The sequence below is a fragment of the Vulpes lagopus genome, chromosome 5 (genome assembly GCF_018345385.1).
Source record: "Vulpes lagopus strain Blue_001 chromosome 5, ASM1834538v1, whole genome shotgun sequence".
Classification (NCBI taxonomy): domain Eukaryota; kingdom Metazoa; phylum Chordata; class Mammalia; order Carnivora; family Canidae; genus Vulpes; species Vulpes lagopus.
In genome coordinates, this window is record NC_054828.1 from 61,749,402 (window position 1) to 61,769,970 (window position 20,569).

The 20,569-nt window shown below is 34.8% G+C and overlaps 1 protein-coding gene across 2 annotated transcripts in view; it reads right to left on the reverse strand.

Annotated features, from left to right (window-relative positions):
• The window catches only part of LEMD3 (LEM domain containing 3), a 73,229-nt gene that overhangs the window by 33,973 nt on the left and 18,687 nt on the right, over positions 1 to 20,569 (reverse strand). For both annotated transcript variants that reach the window (XM_041755353.1, XM_041755352.1), the window contains exons 2-4: positions 10,765 to 10,802; positions 6,937 to 7,003; positions 4,737 to 4,804 (exon numbers count right to left, since the gene is read on the reverse strand). In XM_041755353.1, the coding sequence (XP_041611287.1) occupies positions 4,737 to 4,804; positions 6,937 to 7,003; positions 10,765 to 10,802 (173 nt within the window). The remainder of the gene's footprint in view (positions 1 to 4,736; positions 4,805 to 6,936; positions 7,004 to 10,764; positions 10,803 to 20,569) is intronic.

The window sequence follows — 20,569 nt, forward strand, 5'->3', positions numbered from 1 at the left end:
TAAGGAAACAATCAGAAAATCATATACTATATATGCAAAGATTAGAGTGCTTTCATAGTACTGACAAACCAAAAACCAATATGACACAATACAATCATACAAAGGAATATTATCTAGTGATAAAAAGAGCAGTTTTCAAAAACCTGAACAATGACATCAGAAAATTCTCATGATAATTTTAAGGAAAAAACATATATAAATACTTGTAATATGAAATATTTCTAATTTATGATTTATAGTGATACTAATTGTAGGAATGAAAATGTTAAGAAAAGACTACAGAAAAATGAATCAAAAATGAGTGGTTACCTTCAGGTGGTGAATTTGAAATGTTTTTCTCTTTTCTTTTCCATTAGTTAAATCATGAGCCTAAGTTAATGTTATATATATTGAAAAAATAAACATTATTAAAAATAGTACTTAAGGGACGCCTGGGTGGCTCAGTGGTTGAGGGGTGTTTGCCTTTGGCTCAGGTCATGATCCTGGGGTCCTGGGATTGAGTCCTGCATCGGGCTCCCCACAGGGAGCCCGCTTCTCCCTCTACCTATGTCTCTGCCCCCGCCTCTCTCTCTGTCTCTCATGAATAAATAAAATCTTTAAAAACAAAAAAACAAAATAACTTCACTTAACTAATTAAAACTGGATCTATCAAAAATCTTTTGTAAAAACTTGGCTTAGAAATTATATTGAATTAAAAAAAAAAAGTAAAACCCAATCTAAAAGTAAAACCCAATCTAAAACATAAAATAATTCCAGGGATATTAATCTCAAATTTTTTTAACCCAATTACAGGCAGTTTCCAACTCAACTCCTGCAAGGATATGTCCAATAACTACTCTATTGCCAATCTTTAGTAGAAATAATCTCTCATCTCTTACTGCTGCCTGGCTTAGATTCTGACTTGTCCCAACCCTGGCTCTGTGTCCCTTCTTTTTACTTTATCTTATTGATGACCCATAGGGGCAATCAAATGGGGGTGGTGGTGTATCATCCTTCCATAGGAACCCCTGCCTCTTCCTCAGCTCCAGTATAAATACTAATCAAACCTTATCCCTTCCCTTTAGTCCTTTAAATAGAGTATTCAGGAGCTTTTAAGAGTCTGGAGGTTCTACTGAAGTGTAAATTAATCCTGTTTCAGGAATTTATGACCAACCATAACACATATCTGTGCCATTACCTAAGATATTTAACTGAGAGAAAGAGAGAGAGAGAGGAAGAGAAGAGAAAGCAGGAAGGAAGTGCTGGTTGGGAACACAGTTTTTCCTACTGCTAGAAATAAAGACATTTGTAACTATCTCATAAAGAACTACTTGCTTGCTTTGAATTCCCACATGCTATGCCCTCTTTCAGGAATACTTTATTCTATGATCTCTGTAGCCTACTCAATCCAATTCCTTCTTTGCTCCCACCCCCACAATCCATTTAGCAATTCTTCCATCCCCATAATCAAAACTCCTCCTAATTTAAGATCTTTTTGGATCCTGATTCTTTACCAATCCAATCTATTAGCTATTATACTCTGTACAATTTGTTTGTCATCACTGTTCTTATCTAGGTCAAAACTGAAACTGAAGATGAGAACCAGGAAGGGTGAGAAGACAAATCCTGTAGCATGGTATTAGAAACTCTCTCCAGGGCAGCCCGGGTGGCTCAGCGGCTTAGTGCCGCCTTCGGCCCCAGGGCATGATCCTGGGGACCCGGGATCGAGTCCCGCGTCAGGCTCCCTGCATGGAGCCTGCTTCTCCCTCTGCCTGTGTCTCTGCCTCTTTCTCTCTCTGTGTCTCTCACGAAAAAATAAATTAAAAAATTAAAAAAAAAAAAAAAAAAAAAGAAACTCTCTCCAGAGTAACTCGGATTTAATTAACTAAGAAACACAGAAAAAAAGCAAAATTTACTAGGAAACTACCCTAACCATCAGGCACTGAGCACTTAAGTCTCCCAATCACTCTGACAAGAATTAAGTCCACTTCATACTAAGAAAAAGGTACAGAAAAGTGAAAGAACTTTACCAAGACACATAGCTTCTATATGGCCAGAATGTGAATCCACATCTAAATCTCCAAGATATTATACTGTCTTAACATCTTCTGGATATCTATATTAAGTAGATTAAGTTAATCTAAATTACGTTAAAAACAGTCCATATTTCTCTTTTTTAACAAGCATGTCATGGGAAACTCTTCACAACTTTGCTGAAACCCTTAGAATTATACTATATTCTAAATAAAAAAAAAAAATAGTGAGGCGGTGACATCAACAAGACGACAGAATAGGAAGCCCTAGACCATCCTTTCCCTATACAGACACAAATTCAACAATACACATACCAATTCCCTTTGTAAGAAATCCAGAAACTAGTTAAAAAGGGCTCCTGTAACCCAAGCAAGTGTGAAACAAGCAGCATGGAAGCCAGTAGGAAAATTAGTCGCACTCGCTCACCAGAGCCTCACCCTATGGCACAACATGCGCAACCAGAAGAAAATTCCCAACTCCTGGCTTCTCCTTCAAGAGGCAAAGAAAAGACTGAACTAATTCTAATGTTCAGAATTTCTGAGGGCTATCAGAGGTCTGGTTTCTGTCTTGCCTGAATCTAAGCACTGATAGCTTGGAGGCAACAGAGAACAAAGGAGATGATCTGAACTCGCCACTGCCCTTCTCCACAGCTTGATGAAGAACAAGAAGGAGAAAAACCCCAAACTCCTGGCTTCTCCCTGAGGAAAGAAAGAGTTGGAACATGTGTCCAATGTCTCAAGTTCTCAGGGAGCTGCCAAAGGGACTGGCTTCTGTATCATGTCTCAGAGCACTGAGGAGACCTGACTCAGTCTAAACACCTGGGGTTGCTGAGAACAAAAAAAGAGCAGGACAGCCTGCAGCTGCTGCAGGGGGACCCACAGTACAGCAAACAGACACCAGAGGGAGCAAGAGATTACAGTATCTTGACAAAAGAAACCTGGAAAACCTTTTTAGTTGATAATTTGCACCCACAAATCCAGAGAAGATGCATCCACAGAAAAGGTTTGAGAGCACCCCAGAATCTCTATTTGAGCTCATGGGTAAAGGTCTTCCTATGCACAAAGGCAATCTCTAAAGGCTGGGAAATATGGCTGTGTCTTCAAATGCACAGATCCCGACAAAGTACTAAGGTACATGATGGAAACAGTAACAATAGGCCTAACTAAAGGAACAAATTAATCTCCAAAAACTGACCCTAAAGGAGGTCCCTATAGGAGTTACCTGACAAAAATTTCAAAATAAGTGTCATAAAGATGCTCAACCAGCCCAAGAAAACAACACACAAATTAAATTAGAATATCAATAAAGTGAGAAAAAATTAAAAAGAATAAATTTTGGAGCTGAAGAATAACTGAATTAAAAAATTCACTAGATGGGCAGAAAATTTCCCAAATCCAGGGAAAGAAATGGACATTCAGATTCAAAAAGCCCAAAAGCTTTTAATGGGATACAGCAAAAGCAGTACTACGAGGGAAGTTTATAGTGACAAACAGCTACATTAAAAAAGCTCTCAAATAAACCACCTTAAGGAACTAGAGAAAGAACAAACTATGCCCAAAGTTAGGAGGAAATATTAAAGATCAGAGTAAAAATAAATAAAACAGAGAATAGGATAAAAAGAACAGCTGGTTTTTTTTTTTTTAAAGATAAGCAAAACTGACAAAGCCTCAAAAGAAAAACTCAAAATCAGAAAGAAAAGATATCAAGTCAGATGTCACAGAAATACAAAGGATCATAAGAGATTATTATGAACAATTAGTTGCCAACAAATTGGGATAACCTAGAGAAAAAAACAGATAAATTCCTAGAAATATATAACCTACCAAGACTGAATCACAAAGAAATAGAAACTCTGAACAGACCTGTAACTGGTTAGGAGCCTGAATCAGTAATCAAAAACTTCTCAAACAAGAAGAGCCCAGGACTTAATGGCTTCACTGGGGAATTCTACCAAACATTACCAATCCTTCTCAACCTCTTCCAAAAAACTGAAGAGAACATTTTTTCGCACTTATTTTACGAGAGCAACATTATTCTGATGCCAAGCCAAACAGAAACACTATAAGAAAAGAAATACAAATCAATGTCCTTGATGAATACAGATGCTAAAAATCCTCAACAAAATTCTAGCAAATGAATTTGACAGCACACTAAGAGGATCATACACCATGACCAAGTAGGATTCACTCCTGGAATTCAAGGATGGTCCAATATACAAAAAAAAAAAAAAAAAACAGTCAGTGGGATACACATTAACAGAATGAAGGATAAAAATCACATGCTCATCTCAACAGATGCAAAAAAAAAGCATTTGACAAAATCAATACCTCTTCATGATTAAAAACACTCAACAAAGTAAGAATAGAAGCAAATTACCTCAATATAATAAAGGTCACATGGGGGCGGGGGGGGGGGGGCGTGCGGCACCTGAGTTGCTCAGTTGGTTAAGCATCTGCCTTCTGCTCAGGTCATGATCCCAGGGTCCTAGGATCGAGCCCTGCATCGGGCTGCCTGCTGAGTGGGTAAGTGGGGAATCTGTTTCCTTCTCCTTCTCCTTCTCCCTCTCCCCACTGCTCACGCATGCTCACATTACACCAAACTATAGACCCAAGCTTCTAACAGTACAATTAAAGAAATCAAATGCGTGGTACTTTTGTACAAGTTGTAATAATTTATATAAACTTTAAGAATATAGCTATCAAAATTCTAATTGTACTGCTTACTTTTAAATATGCAGCTGCCTCTTGGACAGAAAGTGTTCTCTGACTAGAACTGCCACATTCATGATCTCCTGGAAAGATTAGCATATTATTAATTTTGAATCAGTACTATGTTAAAGAGAAGAAAACAAACATGATTAATCAAAATATATTCAAATTACACAATTATAGGTCATATTATAATCAATAAAAAAGATAAACACTATTTAATTTCCTATAAAAATCCAGTAGATAATATAAACAATTACCTTTACATAAACCACAATCTTTAAATGCATTTCTAAATAGTCCAGGTAGGAACATGTCTTCTTCTATTTCCAACTAAATCATTGGCCAGGGTAGGAACCTATCCACAGATCTTGGGACAAAGAAGGCCCTCCACAGATTTACTGTTTTTCCAGGGGGGAAATTCATTGTGGTAACTTACACACCTATTACTAAAGCTAATAATTCAAAAAGGTTCAAATTAAAATGTACATTCTGAATACAAAGACAGTGTTCAGCCTATCTTTAGCAAAGTATGTGCCTGCCTTAAAAATTATCATAACACAGATCAACAGGAAAATTAGAAACTTCTAGTTATGACCTGATTTCTGCAAAGAAACACAGTACATACAAAACTACCTTTCTTATAACACCTTTCTTTTCCCTTATAACAATTTATAAGAGAATCCAAAGCCTTATCTTTCAGGCTATCTGTGGTTATTAAAGATCAATTTCCTCATATTGAACTTAAATTGTAAGTTCTTCCTGCTCTATTTCTCTTCATATGATTTTTTTAAAAACCATTTTTTTAACATGGAAGTATAATAAAGTAACTCCTTGGCAAACCTTTCTATTATAAAAAAGTAGCCATATTCCTATTTATGAGACTTGTGCAAGTAGTCAGATTTTAATGGTCACGGTCATAAAAAAGGTAGAAATAGCTATTAAACAACTACGTCTTCAAATTTTATGATGCATCCTCCAAGATTCAGTTTCCACAGATATACAGCAGAGGTCAGCAAACCTCGGCCCATAGCCAAATCTGCCCTGCCACTGATTCTTATACATGAAGTTTCACTGGAACACAGCCATACTCATTCATCTATGTATTATCTGTGGCTACTTTCATGCTATAATGGCAGAATTTAGTACCTCTGACAAAGTCCAGCAAACAAAGCCCCAAAAACTTACTATCTGGCCCCTTCACAGGAAAAAGTTTGCTGACCCCTGCTCTAGAAGGAATCTTTATCTTTAAAAGCACCCCAATTATGCTGATCTAGCACACTGCATAAAACAATGCTGTAGAGACAGCTGTAGAAGCCTGTGGTAGCCAAATAGTATATACTTAACCTATTTCTGGGTACTACATACAGCATACCAAATAAATGTCATTAGCTTGCCGTATATGAATATGACAGCCAGTTAGTTAATGCAAAGAAGGCTTTTAGTGATATACACAAAATTATGAGCATAAAAAAAAAAAAAGGGCCAGAGTTAGAGTTAAGGGCATCGCCCTGCAAAAAAAAAAAAAAAAAAAAAAGACTGATATGAGGATGGGAAACTATAAGGATCCTAAATGTCTCCAATCGACCAAAGAACTTTCATATTTACCTTGTACCAGAATCTTATGTCTACAAAAAGATCTGCTACATAAAAAAGTTTAGAAAACTACACTTTTTCTTTTCTGTAACTTCTTTAACAAGAAGCAAATCCAAAGTCTCTTCTTTTAGATCATATGTGAAATAAGAATAACTAAAAAAAAGCTAAGGTACAGATGCTAAAAGACTTTAGTAAGAGCAGAATATAAGGAAAAAATTCTAAAATATATTACCTTTATCCTAGGAAATGATACCTAATCAATGGAAAATCTACACTTTTATATTTAATCTAGGGTTTTAATTCATTGCTTACCCAATTCAATTGATATCTAGCTTTCAAAATTTGTTGTTACTATTAATACAATAAACAAATTGGATTGACTTTAGAATTATATAATATAGATTTCATCTAATACATATGGACAGGCAGGAAAAAGGCCTTGATTAAATATATCTATAAAAATAAAAACTATTCTGTACAGGTAACAAAAATTTCCAGAGAGAAAATTCACAAACATAACACTAGTCTTGGGAAAAACTATTTCTGCTGATATAGAATGCTACATATACAAATTAATTTTCAAAACATTTTTAGACACTATGAATGTTAAAACAATTACCTGCAAGCTGTGCCAATCGATCATGAAGCTTGTATAAAGTGTTCATCATAAGATTTTTCTTACTTTCCTAAAATTAAAAGAAATTATAAAATATCCAATTCAAAAACATATACCAAATAATAATCTTTAAAAAAACAGTAAATAACTTAAAATCATGGAAGCTACATAATCCAAAAGACAAATTCACATTTAAACAATGGCTACCATAATTTTTTTAAAAAAGCCTTAATCTAAGAATCTAAATCATCACTCTAAACATTTTACTTTCTTGAGGACTGATTGGGAAATTGGCACTCAGGTTAGTGCTAAAAAAAAAAAAAAAAGAAGAAGAAGAAGAAGAAAAAAAAGTCTCCTATACAACAAACTCCCCCAAACACCAAAGCAATGCTCCCAATCCTCCTTTACACAATGCACACTTATATATATTGTTCTTATGAGACTTCAAGGCTGCCCTTCATGTTTTGTCTTAATCTGATTCAACCACACAATAAGGAAATGAATACTGATACTTTGATAATCAACCTCTCCTTGACCTTTGTCAAGTGGTCCTGTATAAATTTATAAACCATTAAAGCAAAACAAACACTTTATAAAGTATTTAGTAATAGAAGAACTATTCTCAGCAAAGCAAGAGGCCTAGTAAACAAGGTGGTTCCTATTCTCAAGGCTAAAAAACATACTTAAGTGCTAAAGCTGCAAACAAAGTATAATGGAAATACAGAAGAAAGAGGGAAGGGAAGCTCCATTTATAGAAGAAAGAATATTTAAGTTGGGCTTCCCAGGAAGAACAGAATTGACTAGAATTCTAGTCAGAAGAAAAAGCATGAGCAAAGGCATAAAGGCACTGGTTATATGTTCCTTACATAACCAATAGCCTGCTTTGATTTAGCACAACACTGATAAAATAGTTTGGAATCAATTGCTAGGGACCAAGACAAAGAGTTTGACTTCATTCTAAAAATTTAGGAGGAGAAAAATAAAACAGACTTGTGCGCCAGGAATAGTACTCTGAATATATGAAAGAAAACCAGAGAGGAGATCATTTCAATGTTTAAGGACCTTGCCAAGTAACTGAAGGCAACGAGACCCACAATTTCAGAGCAATCACAATGAAGAAGGACCCACACAGCAATGGGAGAATGTAAGTCAGGAAAAGGGGTAAGCTTATCACGCTGTTTGGAATAAGTTCATGATTCAAGAGGGGGCTGTATCTTTATTATTTCCTTTCTTCCTGATGTGTCAAAGAAAACAGTAATACTGGAAAAATAGGACCAGTATATAAAAAGCTAGGAAAGTAACATTTATATGTCTAATGACATGCAACCTAATACAATTATTTTCATGCTGTATTTTCAGGGACAGAGACAAGTGTATATGCTATGAGTGGCACGTGTTTGTCAATGCAGCAATTAACTGCTTATGCTAAGAAGAAGAAAACTCATTAAAGTTTCTACCCTACCACGAGAGTCCCTGGTTTTATGGAAGATGGTTGATAGAGATCAAGTGACATTCCCCCTTGCCTTCCAGCCCTTAGCTTTGGCTCAACTCTATCTCAAGCAGATTCTGAGTCAAGCTAGGCTTTATCTCTGTATATGCTTAAAACTCCAAACTGCAAGAATCAGACATCAAAAAATAACTGCTGGGGCTGAAAGCCAGGATTCTGAAACCTATGCATTTGTGATATGTTAAACCACAAAATTATTTTTAATAAATACATTCAATATAATAGAATGAGAAAGAGTTCTAATGATATGCATAACTTGTGGACTTGATACATACAGGCAAATCTGATTAAGCTTTGGGATTAAAGTACCTAATAGTTTTGAAGTTTGTCTTCTCCCTTATCTGGAAAAGAGACCGATTTCCTTTTTTTTCACATATCCTGATCACGCCCAATCCCATTCCCCTTTTAAAAACAAAACTAGGGGCAGCCTGGATGGCTAAGTGGTTTAGCACAGCCTTCTGCCAAGGGCCTGATTCCTGGAGACCGGGATTGAGCCACGTTGGGCTCCCTGCATGGAGCCTGCTTCTCCTCCTGCCTGTGTCTCTGTGTTTCTCTCTGTCTCTCATGAATAAATAAATAAATTCTTTAAAAAAATAAAAAAAATAAAAAAATCCAAAAATTGGACACCTGTGCTCTGTGATTACATCTCTAATGAATACCAGAGGCCTGAGAATAAACTTCATCTTTTGATTCATAGATATTAACACTGGAACAGATAAGTAGAAGAAATAAAAAAATCTTATCAGATGCAACTGAATCCATAAGACAACATACATATATACCAGTACATCATATAGAGAATTTAAGCACCCAAAAAGCTAAACTATAATTTTTTCAAAAATTATTTTTCCAATGGCAATTTATTCAAAATGATATATATTACAATGATCTCAAGTGCATGATCAATTAAATTACGATCTAACTAGTTTTTATGTAATATGTTATTAATATGAACAAATCAATCTTGAAGAAGAAAAAGAAAGGCTTTGGTTCAACTATCTTTAGCATCAATATGCTAAACTAGAAATCAATCTGAAAAACATATAAATCAAATTTTAAAGTTCTCTTCTTATAGAAACTTATACTGATTTATAGCTTCATTACAGTCTTTTTCCATTCTGACTGCTTTTCCGATTGTCTCCTAACATTCAGCTTGAAAGGTGTCTCGTGCTGGCTTTCCTAATCACCCTGAAAACAAGTTTAAAGATCTACAAATAAACCATACTTAAACTAAGCTTTCAAGTAATCTTTCATTAAACAGAAATGCGTTTATACTGTAATTTGAAATAGCTATCCTCCAACTGTCTCTTTTGGTAAGGGCCAACTTTTCTTTTAGTAACCCATATCATTCTCTGAAGCAACATTCTTGTTCTTGGGTGGGTAAAAATCAGACTTTAGGGCAACTCTCCCAAATTCTCTCATATGTTGTCACCTTTAAATAGTTCCCCCTTCTATTCTCAGCCAATTTTCTCAAGACAATTTTCAGTTGTTTATATCAAGTCTCTCATTAAATGTGCAGTGAGTATATGGTACGGATTTAAATGATAATGCCAATAGCAGCATTATACTTAATATCATAACTGACAAACCTTTTTAAAAACAAATATCACAATATTACTAAAAGTGGTCATTACAAAGTCCCTCTCTAACAATCTTAATATTCTATAGATTTGATTACATATTATGACATATCCTTTAAGCACAACCAATTTTTATATATAGGTCTATATTACTGTCAATTCCTATAGTAAATTAATAACTAACTGTGCATTATAATATGAGTTCAAATACCTTAATCTTTGAAGTCCCTATAATGAAAGTAAGTGAAAAATATTTTCATGTAAGATTTAGGTTGAAATTAGTATTACAGATCCTTGAAAAGAAAAGGAATCATAAATAGGTAGCCTAACAGTCATGTTTCTTTCTAAATCCTTTGCCTTCCTGATGATTAAATAGGCATGCCTATGAACAAAAGATCCAGAGAGACAAGATGATGGCAAAGAGGACAAAAATTGTCAGAATACCCAGCAACTTATTAAACAGGCATACCTCTAAGGGTTAAGACTTGATCTCCAGCTAACATGCCAATACCATTTCACTTGGCAGTTGGCTTTTACCCTAAAGTGATAAACAACTCAGCTCTTAGGAGAAAATCTGTTTCAGATTTAATCATATTATCGTTAAAGAATATTCAAAGTAAGAAAATGTACTGTTTCAATTTAAAAGAACTTTTAAAATGAGCATTTTTTTAGTTGACAGTCTTCCTAATACTTTTAGCATATAAAACAGGAGACAAAATATCAGTATTATGATCTTCTACTTACTTGTATTTTTCCAAATGTTTCATCAAAGGGTTTTTTTACTATCAAGAAAGAAAAAAAGACAACTATTAGCATCATTTGAGAATGAGAATTAGAATCCCCTAAACAAGCCCCCTGAAATGCCAGCATGTACTCTGCCATAACTGAATGTAAACAAGCAAACAAAATGTAAACAAACTAATGATAATAAAGGTAAGGGTAGTAATTTTTGCGACTCACTATATTTACCATTCTTACCTTGAATCTGTGGTTTTCTCTGTAATAAATGAGAGAAGTGAGTTCAAGTCCCAGTTCCATCACTTACTAGTTAACATGACCATGAACTGCTTAGCTACTCTAAGTGGTAGTGTACTTTCCTATAAAGAAAGGCTGTAACAATGATACCTAACTTATATAGTTGTTGTGAAGATTAAATGAGATTAATTATATACAATGCTCTGCTTAGTATCAAGCACTTAATACATGTTACCTATTACTGCTACTAACTATATTGCTTCCACCAAACTTGGTTTCTACTCAAAATATAGATCAACAGCAGTTACTACTTAAAGAAATTTACCAGATGCTTTTTAAAACTAAACAATTCTTTCAAAATTCTGACTTCTAATGATTAAAAAACAAACAAAAACAAAAAACAAAAAACTTCCTACTGCTTGCTAACATCTGGAAAAGTTGGCAAGAAACAAATATACAGATAAAGTAGCTAAGAACTGCCTCAATATTAAATAATTTTGTATTGCCAATATCTATTATAAAAAGGATTTAGCACTTTTCATCCAACCTCCCCTCATACATCTCCCCTAAAAAAAATGCAAACAAGTTTACAGTAAATATGTAGTATCTCTAATGGTTACTATTTAGAATCTTCTCTTTATCATCTATTTGAAAATTACATGCAAAACATTCAGAGCTTTCAGATAACTGGATCTCTATAATCCAGTTCCCAACTAAGACTAACTGAGCCTACAAAGTAGTTCACACTGACCAGGTTTCCTTTCTGAGGTGCTTTTCTATTTTTATTTAAGAAAACAGGAAGTCCCATAGGAACTAGGAACTGCCTGATTCTAAGAAAGTTCATGTGTGAGATCAGTTTAACAAGGTACAAAAAAAAGCAAAGAAAAATGTATCCTGTGATTATCTAAAGCGGTTTACTAATGGGTTTTTAGACAGTTTTCTAGAGTAACAGTGTTTTAATCTGGAAAAGAAAATTTTTTGAATGACAGATCAAAAGTACTCATTAGGGGACTAGGAAAAAGAAAACATAGCTTAAAGACTAAATAAAATGTTATGAATCACAACATGCTTGTACTAAAAAGATACTTTTAAATAACACTGATTTTTAGTAATGTAAAATTTGAAGAATTTAAAGTAAAGCTGTATTGCCAAAAAAAAGTCTTGTCAATCGACTTAAGAAAAGCCATGATAGCCTTACTTTTTTGACCATATACAAAATCATTTTTTGTCAAGATTATTAAAATGGAAAGCTAATTCTTCAAGTATCCCTATAGAAGTATTACCGAAGACTGTGGGTGTTCTCCCACTAGACTGTCCTACTGTGAATTTCTCATGACAGGGACCACGTGTCACTCATATTTGTATGATAGAGCCAGGCATAGTACTGTGCATACAGTTAGTGCTCAGAAGTTCTGGTTGTGCTATCTAGGTTAGACCCACCCTTCTTTTTTCTACCCTGTTAACACTGCAGAAGGCTGAGAAGGGTAAGTCTGAAGCAACTGGGAAGAGGAGCGGATAAGAAAGCTATAGAGCAGAACAATAATTCTGTTGAAAGAATTGCTCTGCCCTTTGTATCCTTCTAGATTCCTGCCTCGTGTCTAAATGGGCTGAGATACCTGATAGTGTATCTTAAAAGCCAATTAATATACTTTCCATCCTACATACCTTATGCTTAAAAAATTTCTCCCCAACCTCCTATGACAACCACCATTTTCACAGCATAACTGGCTATTAAAAAAAAAAATCACAAAAAAGAGGACACTCATTAAAAAGGACATAACAAAGTTGAAAGACTTGTGAGTTTCAAAATATTTGAATACATCAAATGTATAATGTAGATTTTCATGGCAATACTATGCAAATAATTGATTTCATTCTGTGGACTATACCTAAGCACTTGTCTTCAAAGTCTTTTGTTCATAGTATTATAAAGTTTTTTGCTTGTTGATTTGTCTCCTCATTCAGCATTGCACTTTTTCTTTTTAGGGTAAAATATCTTCCTTCATTAAGAGCAGCATCAGTTCATAAATACTACGATTCATATTTGTAAATTAGCTTCATATTGTGTTGTGAAAGCCTTCTAGCTGTTGTTTGTTTGGCATATTGTCACATATCTACTGATAGACATTCCAAAGTTCATGGGAAAATGGGTTCAAATCTCTGCACCACTGTACAGATCATGATGAGGGCTGGCTAAGATTTAGATAATAGAAAAATGGGACTACCGGGTCAATGGAGAAATGAAACTAAACTCTCAATCAGTTTGATGAAACCAAATTGTCAGCCAATTATTTATCTTTTATGGCAAAATTACATCATCAAAATGCTTGCAGCAAAGATGCTTGTAGCAAAACTACCTAGAACCACAAGTGTCACCTATTAAATTAACAGACCTATTAAGTTAACAAGAAGTAAAAGGTAGTGTTGAAATTAAGTTTTACAAAGGAAACTCAACCCAAAACAGTAATTATTAAAAAACAAAGCCCCCAATTCTAAAAGCAGCTTTTTTAAAAGACTTTTTTAAATTTTTAAGTAATCTCTACACCCAAAATAGGGCTTAAACTCACGACCCTGAGTTCAAGAGTCTTACGCTGTACCGACTAAGCCAGCCATGTACTCCTAAAAAAAAGCATCTTTATACATCTAACTTTTCTTCCCCCAAATCACCTCAGTATTTCTAACACTACAGGTCAGTATCTTTTATTCATCCAAATTATCTACAATATTTACTTTTTTAAGATGTTATTTACTTATTCATGAGGGACACACAGAAAGAGGGAGAGACATTAGGTAGAGGGAGAAGCAGGCTCCCTGCAGTGAGCATGATGCAGGACTCAATCCCAGGACCCTGGGATCATGACCTGAGCCAAATGTAGACGCTCAACCACGGAGCGTTGATAGGCACCCAGGTGCCTCTATCTACAATATATAATGGAAACAACACATATTGCCACCCCTAGTGAAAATATTACTCCTCCCCACCCCCACCCCCGGCAGCCACCAATTCGGCATTTATAGAAAAGAAACCATATTCCAAAAGCATCGCACAGCAAACAAGTGCCACCTCATTTACAAGCCTCTTTTCTAGGCATGTAAATTATGTTCTTATCCCTTATCCTAAAGCAATGACAATGCCACATGGATATTTCGAACTTTCCTCTTCCATCCCTTAATCAGCACAACCTTGAAGCCATTTGAGACCAAGTACCGTCCTCCCTTATATCCTACATCCCCAATAGCTTCTCTCAGCTGTTTTTTCCTCAAATTCTCCTGGTTTCACCATTTCTCCTTCAATTTTCTTGTTCAGATTATTTCAAACCTCAAATATACCAAACTTTCCTTTGTAAATGTCCTTAAATTTTTGACTTCTCTAAACTACCCTAATGACCGTAAAAATCAAATTCCTAATTACATTTCTTTAATTATACTACTAGATCCCTCAAAATCTTCCAATGATTTCCCAACAAATTTTGCTTCAAGGAAGTAATTCTAACCTTGTGATATTCTCCTATATACATAGACACATTGTTGACTCTCATTCTCCAAACTTCTCTTTCACATCAATTCGAAAAATGTTAATAGTTTTACCAATCTATTTAACTTTTTTCATTCTCTTACACTGAGATCAAATTCATTAACCATAACGAATGCCCAGATAAAAAGGAAAACCTGAAGTGTATCAATCTATAAATGTATTCACAAATATATGTTTAATTTTGGTCAAATAAATTGGTATTTTCCTCAGAAAGGGTCCCTTTTGGTCACTCAATGGCAGTAAAAAGAAAAGCCTGGGGACACCTGGGTGGCTCAGCAGTTGAGCATCTGTCTTCAGCTCAGGTCGTGATCCTGGATCAGTCCCACATCCGGCTTCCCGCAGAGAGCCTGCTTCTCCCTCTGCCTGTGTCTCTGCCTCTTTCTATGTCTCTCATGAATAAGTAAATAAAATCTTTTTAAAAAAGAAAAAAAAGGAAGAAAAGTCTGTGATGCCCAAAGTTCTTTCACAACTCAAAAAGAAACAGGTTTTTTTAATTTAATAATTATTTATGGACTACTTTGTGTGAGGCACTGGAAATGTGACTTAAATAAAATTTTACAAACCCTTGCCCTCAAAGCACTTATGTAAGAGTAGACAATGTACAAATACATTTTAAAAATATATAGTATGGCAAATGGTTCTAAGTGCTTTCGAGGTAAAACAGCAGGGAAGGTGCTTGACTTGATTGACAGTGAGGGAGGAAAGTTGTATTAAGATGGTCAGAGAAGGCCAAATCTCTGCGTTTGAATAGAAACCTGGAGGAGCACAGAGAGGAAACAAGCCATGCGGGTACCTGAAGCAAGAGGTTTACAGACAGGAAGAACACGAAGTGTACAGGCTTTGAAGGGGCAGCATGCTTGCCATAGTATTCCTGGAAAGGTAACACACTAGAGGCCAGACAGCAAGAAATGAAGTCAAACCGGTGAGATTATTTAAGGGAGTCCGTTAAGTACAGATAACGAAGGACCTTGGAAATTCTCACGTATCACTTGAGCAAGAAAGAAATCTCACAGATTCATTTTATTCAGCTTATGCTTTACAAAGAAAAGCACATATAATAAGGGTCGGAGCCACTCTCTCAATTAAGTTTAAGAATCCTAAGCATTTAGAAAATAAATGATCTGCTGTTCACGACTCGGGAAAACTGAGGAAACAGCACATTCAGGGTGCTTTCCTCCAGCTTTCTCCTGACCCACAGAGTCAGCTTCAGTCAGCCTTGACATTTTCATGTTCTGGATACTTGAAACTATCATCAGTTATCAATCACTATACAAAAACATTCTGCCAGGAGGAACCGAATAGACATTTTTCTAAACACACACAAATAACCAAGAGGAACATGAAAAGGTGCTCAACATCACTAATCATCAGGCATATGCAAATTAAAGTCACAGTGAGATATCACCTCACACCTGTTAGAATGGCTACCTTCAAAAAGATGAGGTAACAAGTATTGGTGAAGGTATGGAGAAAAGGGAATTCTTGTGCACTGCTGGTGGGTCGTAAACTGATGCAGCCACTTAGGAAAACAGTACAGAGGTTCCCCCAAAAAATTTAAAAAAGAACTATCATATGATCCAGCTAATCTCACTTCTGGGTATATATAACCAAAGGAAATGAAATCTTGAAGAGATATCTGCACCCCCGTGTTCACTACAGCACTCTTCACAACAGCCAAAACATGGAAACAACCTGTCCATCAACAATTGATGTATAAAGAAGATACACACACACACACACACACACACACACACACACACAGAGGAATATTATTCAGCCACGAGAAAGAAGGAAATCATGCCACCTGTGACATGGCTGGATCTTCAGGGCATTATGCTAAGTCAAAGTCTGACAGAGAAAGACAAATACTATATGATATCACTTATATGTGGAATCTAAAAAAGCCAAGCCCCAAAAAGAATAAAGTGGTGGTTACCATGGCCTGGGCAGTGGGAAAAACATGGAACCACCAGTCAAAGGATATGTTTCCAGTTCTAAGATTAACAAGTTCTGGGGATCTAATGTATAGCATGGTGATTATAGCTAATAATACTGCAAGTTTCTAAGAGAGATCTTAAAAGTTCTCAACACACCAAAAAGGTGGTAATTATGTGACAAGATGGAGCAGTTAACTAATGCTATGGTGGTAATCGTTTTTGCAATCCATAAATATATCAAATCAACACACTGTACACCTTAAACTCACACACTGTTGTATGTCAATTATATTTCAATAAAGCCAAAAAAAAAAAAAAAAAAGTCTGCCAGGGAAGACACTGAGGCTTCCATCTTTCTGGTCTTCTTCAAGCCTAAAAGTTTCTCCTCCTCCTTCATTCTGCCTTCAAGGTCCTGCATGCAGCTTGGCTACAGTCATGAAAGATGCTTAACCACTGCAGCTCATTGTGACCTTCCCCTTCTCAGAAACGCTATGTATTTATTGTCAGTATTTTTGCTAACTTACATTATAATTTAACTATTTGCTGTTTGTTTCCTCCCCTCAAAGACTGCAGAATCCCTAACTATCTCAATGCCTTGCAGATATTTGATGCTAAATATATACTACACGAATAGCAGCTTAAAAGCATACTGCAACCTCCTAGGATAACAGTTTTACCAATGCCATAATCCTGAATACAACTTTTTCTTTTGAATAAAAAAGAAATTATATTTATTAAACTCGTGGTAGATCCAAGAATACTGATGCCACATACTCAGGAGGTGACTTTCACCACTATTTGAAAGCAGGGATTACTCCCATTTTTACAGACAAAAAAAGCAGATGCATGATGAGGTTAAGATGCCTCCTTGCATTAAACACAGTTTTAAAAGCTGGGATTCAAACCTACAGCTGACTCCAAAGCCTACACTCTTTTCATTATATAAAAAACAACTACAAAAAAGAAAATATTTGTTCTATTTAGTTTAAGGAAAGCATTCTTCTCTAGAACTTTCAGATACAGAATTATTAAACTTTAATATCCTTATGACGTAATGCACGAAAAATGTCCAAAATGGGGAATGAGGAAAAGACACTGCTGTTGGAGAATACACTGTTATCTCCTAGATAAGGGAAACTCTTCAAAACCAAGTTCTCTACTGGGTGTTGTATGTTGGCAAATCGAACTCCAAAAAATATACAAAAAAAAAAAAAAAACAACATACACACACAAAAACAAAACCAAGTTCTCTAACTGCAGTCCAGGCAAAAATTTTCTGAGATATATCAAAACATAAAGTGTTTCATGACCAGCAGGGGCAGCATTAGTAACTCCCCTTCTCTCTGCTGCCATGGCACTTTGTTCGTAAGACTACTATAAAATTTATCAGAGGGTATCGGTTTAAAAAAAAAAAAAAGGGATCCCTGGGTGGCGCAGCGGTTTGGCGCCTGCCTTTGGCCCAGGGCGCGATCCTGGAGACCCGGGATTGAATCCCACATCAGGCTCCTGGCGCATGGAGCCTGCTTCTCCCTCTGCCTGTGTCTTTGCCTCTCTCTCTTTCTCTCTGTATGACTATCATAAATAAATAAAATTAAAAATAAAAAAAGAAGCTTTAAAAAAAATAAATAAATAAAAAATAAAAAAAATAAAAAAAATAAAAAAAAAAGTCATAATTTTCTGACTAAAATCTAAACAACATCTAAACAACAATTTGGCCTCATCTTCCAACAAAAGATATTCACAAACATTTATCAAGTGCCTACTATGTGCCATATAGAGATTAGTTGCAAGAGATTAAAAATAAAAATATATAAGCCCTGTTCTCAAGAAGTTCAGTCTGCAGAGCAGTAACTGCTGACATGCACTTTCAAAGTCAGTCTCTCATAATTTTAAAACTCTGTGACCTTAAGGTTAGGTTTTAGTCTTTGGAAACTTCAAGTCATCTAAAACATAGTTAAATTCAGCAACCTAAATGACCAATTATCTCTGAGTTGTACCTTTTTGTAAACAAGACATTCAAGTTCTCAAATCCCATCTTCTAGCTTTAGTGGTTTAAACGAGCATAATTATATGTGAAGAAATGGGGAGTAGGGGGCAAATGTTTCCAACAGCTGCAGAACACTGCACCTGTGTGTGTGGCAAACACTTCTGCATTTCACCACCAGCCAGACTGATCTAAAAATGGACAGGGTGAACAAGGCAGCACATTCTTTTGCAACATAGCCCACTGCCCATCTGTCCTCTGAAAGTTCTCCAATTGTTCCATAGTTCTATTAAATATACAGTCATTCTAAAAGATAGGAACAGTTCGCATCAAATATATTTAATAAATTACTATGAATACTGGAAGTAAATTAGCAAAGTTTTGACAAAAACTGGCTACTATGAAACTTGCCTAAAGTAAACCCTTGTACTACCTTTGCTCTCATAAATAACCTTTCCATCTTAACCCACCTATCTATCTGGATTTACAGAGGTACAGACCTAGATGGGGATAGCAAGTGAAGAAAGGAAGGAGGGCAAAACCTCAAAAGCTTCTCCACTTCTCAGATCCTATAGGGCTCTAAACTTTTCACTTGTCCTGTTTTAAGAAAGGCAACAATGTGTGCTACTTCCAAAAAAGCTATTCTTAATGAATAACAGAACATACACCATGATTTCATAAAATCAAAGGGACTTTAAATGTGGATATTAAAGTACTAAGAATATAATAAAATCTGAAATAATGTGCCCAAGAAAATAAAAGATCAAGACTTCTAATTAAGTTGGCAATAGCCTTATTATTTGGTTGGTTCTTATTCTTCATCTCTATGAAAAAGATCAAGTATAGTCTCTTTCAACCTCATCATCACTTGAAAATCTCACATTTGCTCACCATAAAAATGAAGATTCCATGGGGGGGAAAATAACAGATTGTAATGGAGATTTCTGTCTTTATTCAAGCACCAATTTCACATTATAATTGCACCCCAAGTTTGGGATCTCTGTAACAAAAGCTGTAAGAAAAGATTTCTAACCAACAAGTATTTACAGAGCATATTCTATAAACCATGTCATGAGAACACAGTGCTTACGGACTAATGGAGATAAACGAGCTGTTATGATACATAATATAATCAATACTGTCTTCAGAAAGCGTAAATAATTTCTGCCTAAAATACTTTCAGGCCTTAAAAACACTTTCAAGAGTTATAAAATGGAGTGGCCTACTGGAAAACGCAACAATGATGAACTTCATCATTGAAGAAAATGATGAGAAAAAAAAACCTCACAAAGACTATTCTATGAATCCACTTATATGAAGTTTTAGAACAATCAAAACTAACCTATGGTGAAAAAAATCAGAATAGTGATGAGTACTGATGTGGCACAAGGAAACTTTTGGAGGTGAAGGCAATGGTCTATATCTGTAGGGATTTAAGTTGCACAGCTAGATACATTTGTCAAAACTCATTTGACTGTAAAGATTGGTACATCTGACTGCATGTAAATTTTACCAAAATAAAAACACCCCTCACTCCAGTTAATAATATGTACGACATATGTAAAGATAAAGTATCCTAATGTCTTCAAGTTATTCTGAAATATTTTTTTAAAAAGACAGAATGATGAATGGACAGAGTGATGGATAAGATATATAATAAAGCAAGTGCAGAAAATGTTAACTGTAGAGTCTAGATGTGGATATGTGGGTGTTTATAGCACAATTCTTTCAATTTTCCATTTGAAATTTTTCATTATAAAATACTGGGAGAGAAAAACTATTAAAACAATATTTGTTGTTGATGAGAAAATCCTATCAGAGAAATGGTTAAAAAATATATATATATATTTATATAATATAAATATATAAAATATATAAATATATAAATATATATAATTTTATAATTATATATTATATATAATATAAATATATATATTTATATATAAAATAATAATATATATTTTATATATAAATATATAAAATAAATATAAATATATATATATATATCACTTCACTACCTAAATCACTACTTAGGGTAAGTATATATATAATATAAATATATATATTTATAATAATATATATTTTATATATAAATATATAAAATAAATATATAAAATA